Source organism: the organism of the source record quoted next, unplaced genomic scaffold (genome assembly GCF_019419815.1).
Source record: "Pyrus x bretschneideri cultivar Hongxiangsu unplaced genomic scaffold, Pyrus_bretschneideri_v1 Contig52, whole genome shotgun sequence".
Lineage (NCBI taxonomy): Eukaryota > Viridiplantae > Streptophyta > Magnoliopsida > Rosales > Rosaceae > Pyrus > Pyrus x bretschneideri.
Genome location: NW_025999790.1, coordinates 2,359,207 through 2,372,587, shown reverse-complemented (window position 1 = coordinate 2,372,587; position 13,381 = coordinate 2,359,207). Strand labels below are relative to the sequence as shown.

The 13,381-nt window shown below is 38.9% G+C and overlaps 3 protein-coding genes across 4 annotated transcripts; all 3 read right to left on the bottom strand.

The window, feature by feature from the left end:
• Positions 1–1,629: 1,629 nt before the first annotated feature.
• Positions 1,630–4,198, bottom strand: LOC125470775 (transcription initiation factor TFIID subunit 13). Of its 2 annotated transcripts, none has more exons than XM_048570350.1 (6): positions 3,986–4,198; positions 2,974–3,094; positions 2,826–2,863; positions 2,574–2,633; positions 2,412–2,486; positions 1,630–1,937 (listed from the first exon to the last, which is right to left on the bottom strand). In XM_048570350.1, the coding sequence occupies exons 2-6, from the start codon at positions 3,074–3,076 to the stop codon at positions 1,761–1,763; spliced, it is 453 nt and encodes a 150-aa protein (XP_048426307.1). In that variant the 5' UTR covers positions 3,077–3,094; positions 3,986–4,198; the 3' UTR covers positions 1,630–1,760. The 2 variants fall into 2 exon arrangements, with proteins under 2 accessions (XP_048426307.1, XP_048426306.1); XM_048570349.1 differs by having other exon boundaries at positions 2,974–3,104; positions 3,986–4,197.
• Positions 4,199–5,208: 1,010 nt separating this feature from the next.
• LOC125470774 (nuclear intron maturase 4, mitochondrial) lies at positions 5,209–8,223 on the bottom strand. Its single transcript, XM_048570348.1, has 2 exons — positions 8,001–8,223; positions 5,209–7,778 (listed from the first exon to the last, which is right to left on the bottom strand). Exon 2 carries the CDS (start codon positions 7,704–7,706, stop codon positions 5,244–5,246), a length of 2,463 nt encoding a protein of 820 aa, XP_048426305.1. The 5' UTR covers positions 7,707–7,778; positions 8,001–8,223; the 3' UTR covers positions 5,209–5,243.
• A 2,201-nt stretch (positions 8,224–10,424) lies between these two features.
• Positions 10,425–11,699, bottom strand: LOC125470743 (polyadenylation and cleavage factor homolog 5-like). Its single transcript, XM_048570237.1, has one exon. It carries the CDS (start codon positions 11,697–11,699, stop codon positions 10,425–10,427), a length of 1,275 nt encoding a protein of 424 aa, XP_048426194.1.
• Between the last annotated feature and the right edge of the window lie 1,682 nt (positions 11,700–13,381).

Sequence of the window (13,381 nt, the reverse complement as noted above, 5' to 3'; positions counted from 1 at the left end):
ACCCATTTATGAAACTTCCGAATACTTTAAATCGTTTTAAAATGACACTAACATACCATTTTTTGTAATTTCTTTCTATCCGTATGAATGATTAATTTTTTCGTAAAACACTTTATTTTTGATTTTTTTTAATCGTTCGCTAATATTATACATCACTATTTAAAAAATCATTAAAACAAGATATTATTTAGTCATCAAACTATATAAAAAATGATAGACGAATTCAGTAAAAATATTATGAACGGTCTATCTATTTGGTATAATTGATCTACTAAACGACGTTTTATTTAATTTTTGCAGAGATGAACTTTACATATCGATTTATAATATAAACGGTCTCGATCATAATCAAAAAGTTTTGTGAATCGGACACGAAATAAAATGAGGAGGAACTTCTCCTTAGTCTTAAGGAGCCAAGCTCCCTTATGAAAGAGATAGACCATTTGAACTTGAGACACAATATTTTTTTAGCTAAATTCCCCATCCCTTAGTGTAAAAATGTCAATATACTTGCAAAAAAAAAAAAAAAAAAAAAAACTTCATTGTCAAAATGGTTCATGTGTTATAGTCATTTGGCCAATTTAGTTCCCATGTTTTCAATTTGGACAATTTAGTCCTCTTGTTTATCTCTCTTAGCTAATTAAGAACATTCCATCTAATCTTTGCTAAAGAATTTATAAAAAAAAAAAAATAATATCATAACCTATTATAAAAAATAAAATAAAAAATCAGTTAAAATGGAAAGAATATAAATAAAAAATTAAACAAACCCACCCTGCCATCCCCTTGTCCTTGAACTAAGCCCCAACCCTAGCTAGCCACACACGCAGGCAACTCAACGAACAAGTCTCTAGATCCACCTCAACCCACCTGCCACCGCATGAGTTCCTTCATCATAGTCACAAGAAAATCAACCATAACCACATCACCTCCGATTGCGTAATTGAGAAGTAGACCACAGTTGCGAAAGTCATAGATTAACCTTTCTCTTTATTTAAATTTACTATAAAAACACAAATCAATGAGAAATGTCACGATGACTAATTGACCTAATGACTAAAACACATACCATTTTAATAGTTAAGCTTTTTAGTTTAAAGAAATCTTTAATGTTTGAAAAAAACTAAAAAAGAAAAAAAGAATACTTTTTATTTGTTAAGAGTTTTTGAAAAATATTGTTCCTTCTCAATCAAACACCAAAAAGTAAATCGAGTAAGGGTTAAAAAGAGGGCTAGGGGTCTATGTTTTTGTTCCTTCTCAATCAACCCTATTTGGTATCCAACTTTTTTTTTTTTTTTTTTTTTTTGAACAGAACTGGGATTAACCAGGGCACAACGGCTAGCAAGAACAACGAAAGCCAACGAAGGCTAACAAAGAGATAGAATAAGCAATAGTAAGATGGGATTACACAAAGACGCAGCCACAAATGGCAAAAACGTCATCCCACAAAGCAAAAACTACTCAAATAGGGGACAAGGAAGCCCAACTTTGTTCAGAATTCTCGCAAAAGAAGATGGGGGTCTTTCAACCCAAACTAAGTCACGCATCTCCAACTTTTGTGTTTTTGAAACCCATAAATACTAAGTTACTTTCTCCCGTTCTGAAAACTATAATTTTTTTTTTTCAAACTGTATGCTAAACAACCCTCAATATTTTGTTGGATGGATTTAAACAAAATTTCAACCTAAAGATACAGTGAAACAACGAATTCCCGAGCAAAAATAATTACAGGGGAACAAGCCTAAATAGACACAGTCCCGTTACTCCGTTGAACCGACTTTATCTTCGTCTGCCTCAAAGGCCTTCCTCATTTTCTCTTCATCAGTCTCAAAAGCCTTCCTCAGCTTCTCCTCATCTGTCTCAAAAGCTCTCCTTGCCTGTTTCAGCTCTTCATTCATTGACAGCAATTCTCTACAGCGATTGAGTTTCGGAAAATCCTGGGGAGTTTACGACACTTACATCAGTGTTTATGTCAGATTCTTTTTACGCTATTAACACAAAATTGACAAAATTTTTAAAAGTGGACGAAATTAACATAAAATTGATGATCAACAAGTGACAACATAACTCTGTCAAGTAACGTAAACGTTAGTCATGTTCAGCCATCAATATTATAAAGAGGTCCTGTTAGTGTCATTCTATCCATTCAATGAGTGGTGTTTCTCTTATGCTAATGAGAAAATACAATGCCATGTTCATGCCTTTCTGTTTTTTTTTTCCTCCTACCGTGTAAGTCAAAAGCACAACAAATTGCAAAGACCTACATAAAGTATCTCTGCCAAATGAAATAAAATTATTGACCAATCGATTACAAGTAACTCGATTTTTATGCCCGTAACATGAAATTTCAAATGGCATAAAACTATTCCCACACAATCAAAGTATGCAGTGGAAATATATATAGAATATACCTTGCGAATTAAGTACAGAAAGTCATCAACAGATAACCTTCCCCTCTTTGATCCAATCTCCTGGGCTTTATGCACCTGCAGAAGTGTTGCATATTTGGGTTAATACTTGGCATACTATCTCATTTGCATGATGAATAGTAACTACCCTTGAGAAAAGCTTACCAGATCAGTCACATATTCCACAACGATGTCTTCCATGAGTGCCACACTCTCTGGAAGAGGCTGAAAGTAACAGAATTGGATAAGTCAATTTTAGTTGCAACAGAAACCAAAGAATAAAAGAACCACACGTTAAGCTCCAACCGAACCACAAGAAGTGGGGCATGCCAACATCCAAATACCCGTCATCTATTTAAATATCACATCACAGCCTGACAAATAACTCCAAGTCCCAAATTAGATAGTGCTACTTACATTAGGATCGTCTCCAAAACCATACATCATGTGCTGCACTGTAACATACACAACACATTTCGTGTCAACATTTTGAATAAAACCCATAAACACACTAAGTTGGCACAGAGTAGTTTGCTAAACACAATGATTATAACTGTAAACATACATTCTTTTTGAAAGACTCCGCGTTTTCGCTTATTTGAACTTTCAGATGGCTGGGAGCCACCCGCTTTTGATTTTGATGTCGTCCCTCCAGAAGGGTTGCTCATCTTCTATGCAAACCTGCCCTGGAAATCACTAACATCGCAGAACAGAGCTATTACTGAATCGAATTCTTCAATTTAATAATATGGAGAATGATAAAATCGACGATGCGGGCAAAGAGGATAACAGCAACGAAGAACTATAGCGACCCAGATTTCAAACCAGATCAATTGAAAAAATTAGAATCTTCAAAATTCAAATAAGCGGGAAACCCTAGGCACTGCTTGGTTGGAACGAAGAAGGGGGCAAAATGAAATTCGAAAAGAAAATTTTACATGTTGAGATCTTCAAAACCCTAAAGTCGGATTGCGAGAGGAGCAGAGAGCAGAGAGACGTTGGATCAAAGAGAGAGAAAGGCGCCTATCAATTTATATCAAAATGCCCGATTTCATATCAAGAGTTTCTACTTTCGAAGACCCCGCAAGGCCTCTAAACTAGCCTTTATACAGTCAATAGAAAATTCTAATGAACTAGGATAAAGGAAACCAAATCCTTATTGAATAATGAAACATAAAATTACTTTTGACAAAGTACAAAAATGGAAGATGGTATTGTGAACTGTGCAATGTTACCAGTCTGTTAGACACTTGAATTTGCAGAAAAACTTCCAGGAACAATTTGCACCAACCCGCCGCGACTCAAACCGAAAAGCAAGCTCAAAATCGTAAAGCAATTTTATGCAACATATAAGAATCTAATATCATTGACAGCATAAGTTGGAAGAGAAGTAAAAAATCGAAGACGGGTTGATGCAGGCAGTTAAAAGAGCACAAGAGAGAAAGGATACCCAAAACCCATGACAAATCATACTCAAAATTAGTGCATTGAAAACCCTAAATTCAAAACATTTTTCTAGTTTTCCGTATTTTCTCATCAAAAAAACAATTCGTATAAAATCAGAAAAGAGAAATTACCAGTAGTAGCGTGCTCCGTGGCTCTTATGCGGCGTTCCTCCGCCCGCAACGGCGCCGAGGTTGCTTTCGGCGGCGATGAGAGGCGGACACGGGATCAATAGTCGGGTTCTCAGAGGATCAGCTGTTCGCAATTCGCAGCAGAAATCGCCGGCGAAAGAGTTGAGAGAGAGGCTGAGAGAATAGAGAGACAGTGCGTTAGGAGATGAATGAAGTTGAGAGAGAGTCTACCGAAAGAAGGGAGATGAATGAAGTTGGCTATGGTGTGGACAAGTCCACAGAATGTTGTATAAGCTCTTCTGAAAACCAATAGAAGGCTGACATGTGGTTTTTTCAGAAAGGTCAGATTTGCAAATAAAGAAACCGAAACCGTTAGGTTAGAGAACCGTACGGTTTTGTACTGAAATCGAAGAAATCGAAAAAATCGAACCGTTCGATACGTTTCGGTTCCGATTTTTCAGTTTTTCTTCACACCCTTGGTTTTTTTTTTCCTTTAATTCAAATGATAGAAATTTTGATTAAATTTGAATCGAAATGTTTACGTAAAATATCAAAGTGTTAAACAACCATTCTGATTCAAACTTATTCCAACTATGAATGTTATCTTCCTTAAACATAAAAAAATATAACTAAATGTGTTGCCCTATTACAAACACGGGGAGTAAAACGAAATTCTAGTGACCTCAGTTGTTGTTGTAATTGTCTAAATACCAAATAGGATACCTTCACTCATTACCTCCGGTTGCAAAGTACCATTAATCATCTCTATAAGATTCAGATTCGACCTGTACGTCCAAAAAACCTTTCTCCGTAGAAGCTACAAGGGCCGCCCTAACTGCATTTGCTTCCGCTATCAAACTAGATGTGCAAGGGTAATTTCCAATCCCACCAGCTACACGGAAAATTCCGGCAGAGTACCAGCCATGGGAGTGGTCACAGGCCGCCGCAGCTCGTCAACCCTTGCGCACCCCTAGTCAATCATCTGTATTTTCTCTTAAGTTTAGCCACTTTTCCACATCTATTTTTTCTAACATCATTGCCTTTTTTTTTCTTTTTTTTTTCTTTTTCCATGAAGTGTTTTCAACTTTTTAATATGATATTTTCATTTTAAGGTCGTGTTTGGCATACCTTATAAGGTTTCGAATGGGAATAAATAATACGAATACAGTGTTTGGTGAACTTATGCATTCGTACTGAGCTTGGCTCGTATTTGGCTCGTCTAAATATGTTGCTGAATAAGCTTATATTTAATTTAAGCAAATCATTTCCACGCCCCGAAATCAACGGACTGAAGTGATACATGACCAAGATACAAATCCTTCAAATGCTGCTTGCACAATCCAATTCTCCTCCTATTCAAGCTGGGATGAATGCAACTGGAGAACCCCGTCTTCCACCCCGGAAACTTCTGCCTTTCCATGACATGAAGGGTATAAACACTCGGTGCTGGAGCCATACACCCGAACACAAAACAATTGCAAGGCCTTGACTCGCTCACCATTCTTGCAAGGGAGAGTAAACACAAGCCACTGTAAGAAATTCCATACATTAATGCCTCATCGTTTTCAAACGCCTGAGTATCTGATGTCTCATCAACCATCTCTTGTTCTATTTCTTGGGTAGACGGAATCCTGCTTAGTTCTGTGTCAAAACGTTTTTCTATCTCATTTTCATGCACACGATACTTCGCTGCAAGAGTTCGGATGCAAGATTTTCTAACTATATCCGAAATCAACAGCTTTACCTCATTAAAGTTTACACACTCAGCATACCATCTCAGCCAACGGCGAACAATACCTGAAAACCAGTCGATGATTTGGTCATTATCTTGTAAAACAAGCAAAGATGATCTACGGGGATAACCATCAGATGTGGTCAATCCATATCGTTGGAGACGCTTTTTAATGGCATTAACAGGAGCAATTATCTCAGTGATGACGACAGATTCAGTGGAAGAACTGGCATTCGGCAAAAGGGCAAGAATAGAAGAGGTCTCAGAAGAAACATACTTTTCCACCTGTCTCTGAAATTCGTAAAAGGAGTTTGTTAGCTCTTCGGGTAGAGCTGGTTCTGCTACATGCTTAGACAGGACAGCTTCCTCACTCTCTTCTGCTTTGGCATTGACGTCTTGCATCCATATCTTCAACAAGTGCTTGTACCAATGATCAGTTTCCATACCAGACTTACGGAAATGGGAAATTTGGCTCAGAACAGAACTACTGTCAGCTAAATGCTTGATCTCTGACTCCTTGACCTTCTTCAAACCATGACCTAACCATTTCTTCCCTATATGAACCATCCCAACATTCCAGGCCTCTTGCTTCTGTAGACCAAACAAAGCAACTTTTTCCTTCAACTTGTGGACTGCTTTTGTGGCAGGACTTTCTATCACATTTCTTCTAACCAAAGTGCCTAAAAAGCGAATCCCATGCGGTTTTTGACATGGCAATAATTCTGTTTGATCATCGACTTCCAAGTGCAAAGACTTCTGCAAGTAATTTAGGACCTCAGATTTGAACTCAAGAGCAGCATCCTTAGAACCAGAAAACGAAAAAAAAATCTCATCCATGAAGCGACAAGAATGGACCCTTGCGCTACAACTCTCCTCACCCGCACAGCCAAGATCATTATTACCTTTCAGGTGTCTCCTAAACCAGCCGCGCAGCTTAGACTGGGACTTTTGATCATTTTGAGAATCTAGACTGAGAGCTTCATATTTCATCGACAATCTGTAAAATTCACGGTCAAATTCGTCGAGATATATATTCATTAATATAGGGGACAATACTCCCTCCTGTGGAAGACCATGACCTTTCGGGAAACCGCCAAACTCCAAGTTGAGCACATTGGCATGAAACATGCTTTTGATCATATCAAAGAGGCTGGGGTCTACCATCTTGCCCTCCATTGCTGTTAAGAGTTTGCCAAGTATACAAGCATCTAGCTTTTTATTTAAGAGCACTGTAAACCACCAATCAGGATTTGAAATCTCCTTGCTAATGTACTTCAGAGCTGTGGAATGTCCCCTCCCACTTCGATAACCATGTGAAATCTTAGAGAAGTCGGGCTTGTAAACAACTTCAATAACAACTCTGATGGCTTCTTGAATGACCTTCAGATTTAGATTAGGAAGTACTAAGACTTCATTCCCTACACCCCTTTTTGAGATGGAAAAGGTATTGGCATTAACATCAAAACTCCCATGACGCATCTTTTCAGCCATAGAATCAAAAGAGTTTTTCGCATCGCTTAATGCTATATCAACATTTGAGTTGAGTCTAATACAATCATAAGCATCTCGAAGAGTTTCTGGATTGGCAATTACTTTTACCATTAGGTCTCGAAACTTCCCATTGATGTATTGTTCCTTCACTCTCTTCTTTATGCGCAATTCAAGACACCTCTTCAGTTCCATTCGGCCCTTGGGTCTTCTCTCATCGATATGAGAGGACTGCTCCACCAGACAGGCTAAGTTCTCTGCCAATTTCATTTTACGAATGCCACTATTGACACCATCAGCGGCAGCACTGGCAACAGCAGAATGATCTGCATATTCTTGTACTCTTTCCGCAGCTCTATCATAACCTGCTGCTGCGGCAGTATTAACTTTTTCTGAGTTTGAACGAGTGCCCGACTCCACAACCACCTTTTGTACCTTATGGCAGAGGTGAGCAGTGAGAGAGGCAGCTTTTCTGGCAACAGCAAGCCCTTTTTCATAAGACATAGAAGAAAAATGTTGCTTGTGTTACTTGTACTGCTCGCGAGGCAGAGCCGTTTCAGAGATTTACGAGGCCCTCTGCAAAAACAAAACATAGGGCGGGCATTCAGTTACAGTGAGAAGAATGGGGCAATTGCGATATGTATGTTCAACATTTTGTCGAACATGTGGCGTGCATTGCGCTATAGGGAGAAGCACAATGTGCAGCAGTGCAGATGCATATGCATATGAAGCATTTCGTCAAACACTTGGCGTGCATCGAAGGACATTGATATTATCAAACTATAAGCATGAACTAACCTTGGGAAGTATCTTGGAGCAGCTTCGAAGAGACTTCACCCAAGCAATAAGATTAGCAGCTGCTCCGGCAGAGAGAGAGAAAGAGAGAGAGGAGGAGGAGGAGGAGGAGGATGAGACGGAGGATGATTGGTTGGGGTCGCCGGTGGTGGGAAGGGTGGGTGTATTTCACCGTTAATGAGTTTTGTGTTTCCCTAAGAATTGTACCATTAGTTACATCATGTGAAGAGGAAAGCTTGGCTCCTTCCTCGTTAAAAAATTTTGCCATCCGTGTTTTTTTTTATTTTTTTGAATATTTCAATAACTAAACGATCTTATTTTAAATTAATTTGTAAAATTGATCTTTACATAGTAATTAATAATATAACCGTTTTGATTATACGTCCGAAGTTTAATAAATCAGTAACAAAGCAAGAATTCCTTCTTATCTATCGAGGAGTCAAGTTAATTCCTTAATTGAAATAGTTCCTAAAAGACTTTTTTATTATATTATTATTATAAATGATATTCAACACTAACCTACATGAGAAAATAATATTTGAGCCCAAAATGTTACATGTTAAAAGATAAAAACTATAACCGTTAAGACAATTCATCACTTACACTTGTTTTAAAAAATTAATTATTACTTTTCTTTTTCTTTTTAATCAATTTAATATTGTTTTTCTTTTTGAAATCACACCACACTAATGCCGTGAAGTTATTTCCAAATCCACGTACTCCTCCCCAAACCTTTGAAATCCCTCAAACCGGCCTGGCCCGAATTGGTTCGGTTTCTTTATCATCATTGTCAATATTAAGAACCGAACCGAATCGGTTCGGTTCGGGTCAAACTGGATAGTGCCCACCTCTAGTTGCTAACTATTGAGCATGTGCACAATTTAGGTTGGCTGGTATCGAACAGTAACACTGAGACTCATGCTCCATTTCCAGTATTTAGCAGAAAGCAACTGAATATTTTGAGGATTTCCGGTTTCCGGCTGCATAACCGTTATATAGTTTCCGGTAGGTACCATCGTAGCTATTGCGGAAAACCGGGACTGAAGCGGAACCTAAATCTTGTGAATATAAGATGTACGTCAATATATCTTATGATACAAACTAACAGACCTCAAAACCTACATCTTCTTAGTGTCTTTGGACTGGGACACCAGGAACGAAGAACGCGAATAGCCTAAGTAGCCGTCTATAGACGAATTTTGTCAACAAATAGATGAAATCTCAAGGATCAAATGATTCAGCGTTCTCTACCCCTTCAATGCCTCGTTCAAAGAAAGTTTTTCCGTGGGAATCCAAGCGGTATCCCAACCATGGGGAATCCTTTTCATTGGTGTCTTAATACCACCTAAAGATTAATATCCGAGACCTGTGAGAACAGCACCAATCTAAAATTACAATGTTGAACACTAAATAAAAAGTACAACGGTGAGCCACGCGCATGATTACGAGATAAAATATATCTACGAGAGTCGTTATATTTATACTTACAGGGAAATAGGAACCAAGATTGTCCATTTCCATGTCCACTCAAGACCGACCTTTCAAAAAACAAATATTTTGAGTAGGTTCTTTTTTAAACCACAAAAGCCGGGCAATCCATGTATGCAAGAATAAAAGACTCCATCCCTATGCAGCAAGCGATGCAAAATCGTGTAATCAAATCTGTACTGAAGCAACAGTCCCAAGTTCCCCAAATCAAGCTCATGGAGTTCATTTGTGAGGTAGCAGCCACCTCTCGAACTGGAAGGTTCTTCTTGGCGGATGAGATTCTTCTCTGTATCTTCATAGCCAAAGAAATTTGGTGAATATATTCTGTCGACGTTTGTTTATTGCAATGTTTGAGAGTCAGTTTTGAGTATTTGTGTTCTTTTGTCACACATTTGATCCTCCAAAGGTTTTCAAAGTGAAATCACTTGTTTTCTTGCCAAAGATTCTTAAATTCTTTAGGCTTAATTATACGTACATGTCAATGTCGAAGGAGCTTCAATTGAGAGATTCCTCAAATAAGACTCACCCCACAAGCACATAAATGATCGCAACCACGTAGTATTTTGTATTTAAATGAACATTTTTTAATAGACGGCTGGGATTAATGACATAAATCCAGAAGATGCAAAAGTTATAAATAGCTGAAGTTACTTGTCAACCAAACAATTCAAGTTAAAGATGGCAAGGACAGATTAGTACGGATGAGAGAGAGAGAGAGAGAGAGAATAAATAGCATAGAAGCAAAAGATGGGAAAACATATTGACTTTATTAAACTTGAATCATGGTTTGTACATGAAAAACAATCAATAAGAACAACTTATATGCTCTCTGCCTATGAACAAGCCTTAAATCTTTTCTTACACTCCGAACTCTAAATCATCTTCTCAAATATATCTAGATGCTGTGAATTAGTTCATCTACTTCTTGAAACCACTATGCTAACTCCTCCGCAACCGTTTTGTTTGACTACCCTCTTGCCTGCATTTAGCATGCACTATAGGACCCAACTCTGACCTATCCATGCCTTCTGTTGATCCCTCAGGTGCATTCAAGTACACAGCATCTTTATACATCCATTCCTCTCTCTCATGACTATAAAAATCATCAAAGCACTCTCTACATAACACGCACGAAGTCTGATCTTCTTCAGCAGGAACAGCCACTTCTTCATCACTATTCTTCTTTTCCACAGTGGTCTCAGTAGACACAAAGTTAGGAGCTGCATTAGTACACAATGCCTCTGCAGCAATAAACCACAAGCTCATATTCACAAACCAATTACGAGAGAGCTTCAGCTTACGGTTTTTAGACATGCGGTTCTTGGTTACATGCCAATCCATATGCTTACTATGCGCTTCTTGGCACTTAAACCTACGGCCACAGGTTGTGCATTGTCCTGGAAGATCACCGTATAGAGCAGTTATTACAGATTCATGACGCACCTTGAGAAGGTCGGCCTTAAACTCAACTCCTAAAGAAACCTTGGGCGGGGTTTGATTTGTCACTGAGATCAAACCTTGGGCCAAGAGAGAAGTAATCAAACCAGAATATGCACTGATGCTGGGCTGGTTGCTAGTGGCAACTGGATAAGGGTTCTGAACCAAAAATATGTCTTGTGGGGAAGGAGGGGGACCTGGTGGTAGAAGTGGCATGGCTTGTTTTACAATAAAAGGGCCTTGATTTCTCTGATTCTGCTGCATAGATAACATTGAGTGCACAGTGGGAGCGGGAGGGTGAGAATTATGCACGTTTACATGAGGCCTTGAATCCACAGATGGCACCAGCATGAGAGATTGAGAGTCCACACTAGAAGTAGAAGACGGCACTGATATACGAGTCACCACAAAGGGCATCTGGAAAGGCATAATCTGGCAGGCTTGCTGAGGAGGGTAGTCAGAACCCAAATTACGATTTGCCCCAGATTGCAATTGAGCAACCCTACTACCGTCTTTTCCATATGCGCCGTCAACGAAAGCCCTAGGTCTCTGATGTTCAAGTCCTCCATTACTGCGGTTATTATGACATGCAGGTGCAGCACAAGTAGCAGTGTCAAACCCTAACCCTAGCCCTGGCCCTTTTTGACTACCATCAAAATAGCGTTTTCTACGGCAATCATAATTGGGTCCCTCATCTTTCCGATCAATTGCTCCTCCATTAAGTCTACAATCAAACACAGATCCAGACGGAGACGGGGATGCCCTAACAGATAACATATCTGAAATCGAAACCGAAATTGAAATCTCGCAGTTGTAGTTTACTCAGTAATCTGTTTTGGGTGACAGAAAGAGAAAGCACTAGGCAGCAATTTTACTTTCCAAAAATGTGAGCAATATATATCGTAACAATCAAATCCCAATTCTGATAGGAAACCTAATTCTACTAGGAATAACAGGAAATCCCAAATCAACTAGGAAAATCCAACCAAACCCTAAAAGCAATCGCAAAATTATATAATTGAAGTATAACAAACAAAAAACGAAATCCAAAAACATAGAATAAAAGAATTCAAAATTTAGAACGTATCTTTGATCGCCGACGGTGGTGGTGGGTTTTGATGAAATCACCGGCCGTCTCTCACGGCACGGAATGGGCAGCCACGGCGAAGGCAAGAGAAGCCAGAACCAGGGGCCGGAATCGAAGACGACGACGTCGTTTGTAGAGAGCACAAGGAAAGGGAATCGACGGAGTGGAAGATTGCAAGCGTAAGAACGTGGAAGAAGACTGACGAGAGCAATTGATGTATAATGCGCGCTATCCCTCTTTCACCCAAAAAACAATGTATGCGCTTTTTTCTACAACGGTAGCTTGAAAAAAAAATTAATATAATATTTTATTTTTCAAATTTCAAGCTGTTTTGTTTTGTTTTTTTTTTTTTTTTTTTGAACGCTCAAGCTGTTTTGTTTATTGGCAGGTTAATGACTCCCGGACCACAAAATTGCTAATGGGATTAAGCTGAATTGACTTAGCATTCAGTAATTGCACAATAGACACTTGTTAAGACCCGAAATTCAACCTATTTCAATTTAATTGGTTATAAATTTAAACGAAATCAAGATTTAGAGGCAATTTTAAAGAGAAATCATCTTAAGGGATTGCAGATGCGATGCTGCCCTAGTTAGATTCATTCTCTACTCATCTCCCACACTGGGGACAGATCTAGCATTCAAAACCCGGGTGAGCTGAATTTTGAAGGTATACATGTAATTAGATGTTTTAGTTGGGCAGTCACTTAGTACGGGTCTAGTAGTATTTCTCTTCACAATGAGAGGTTTTAGGTTCAATTTTCGTCAAATAAAAATTTGAACCACATTATTGCTAGTCCATTGTGAGGCTTAGCCTACTCCTCTCCCCATAGTACAGATAATATCGTATGTTCCTCAAAAAAAAAAAAAAAAAAAAAAAAAAAAGATGTTTTAGTTGGGTTGATGGGGCTATTGTATGACATCGCATCTCTCCCATCCATTATCTGCTCATTCCTCACACCATCAACCATCGCACACACCCTATGCTCATCTCCCACACCGATCGACGTCTAATCCCGCTTAATACCGAGCTCACAGGTGGGACTAGATAACTCCACTTAGCAAGGCGCAGGGCCGGTGTTAGTCTGACCTAGTCTCATTTAAACTAGTCTCGGCCTTTACCAAACGTGGGTTATTGGTCTTAGCCAAGGTAGTCACACGTTACACAGTGTAACAAACGGATCCCAAGAGTTTGCATTATCTTGGTTTAGGTTGTTCCAGCATTAGACTTGGAATTATTATGTAGTTCAATTTCTTATCATTTTTCTGCAGTCTATCTAGGTTTAGTCACTATGGCCTTCAATCAATTGCAACGGAAGCACCCATGGACAACTGAAGCTCGGGTTTCATAGTCGTAAGCCGCCAAGGCGCGT

Coding starts and splice junctions, on each gene's coding strand:
- LOC125470775 (XM_048570350.1), bottom strand. CDS start 3,076: ATGAGCAACCCTTCTGGAGGGACGACATCAAAATCAAAAGCGGGTGGC. Junction 2,634..2,825: donor GTTTTGGAGACGATCCTAAT/GTAAGTAGCACT, acceptor TGTTACTTTCAG/CCTCTTCCAGAGAGTGTGGC. Junction 1,938..2,411: donor TTCTGTACTTAATTCGCAAG/GTATATTCTATA, acceptor TAAACTCCCCAG/GATTTTCCGAAACTCAATCG.
- LOC125470774 (XM_048570348.1), bottom strand. CDS start 7,706: ATGTCTTATGAAAAAGGGCTTGCTGTTGCCAGAAAAGCTGCCTCTCTC.
- LOC125470743 (XM_048570237.1), bottom strand. CDS start 11,699: ATGTTATCTGTTAGGGCATCCCCGTCTCCGTCTGGATCTGTGTTTGAT.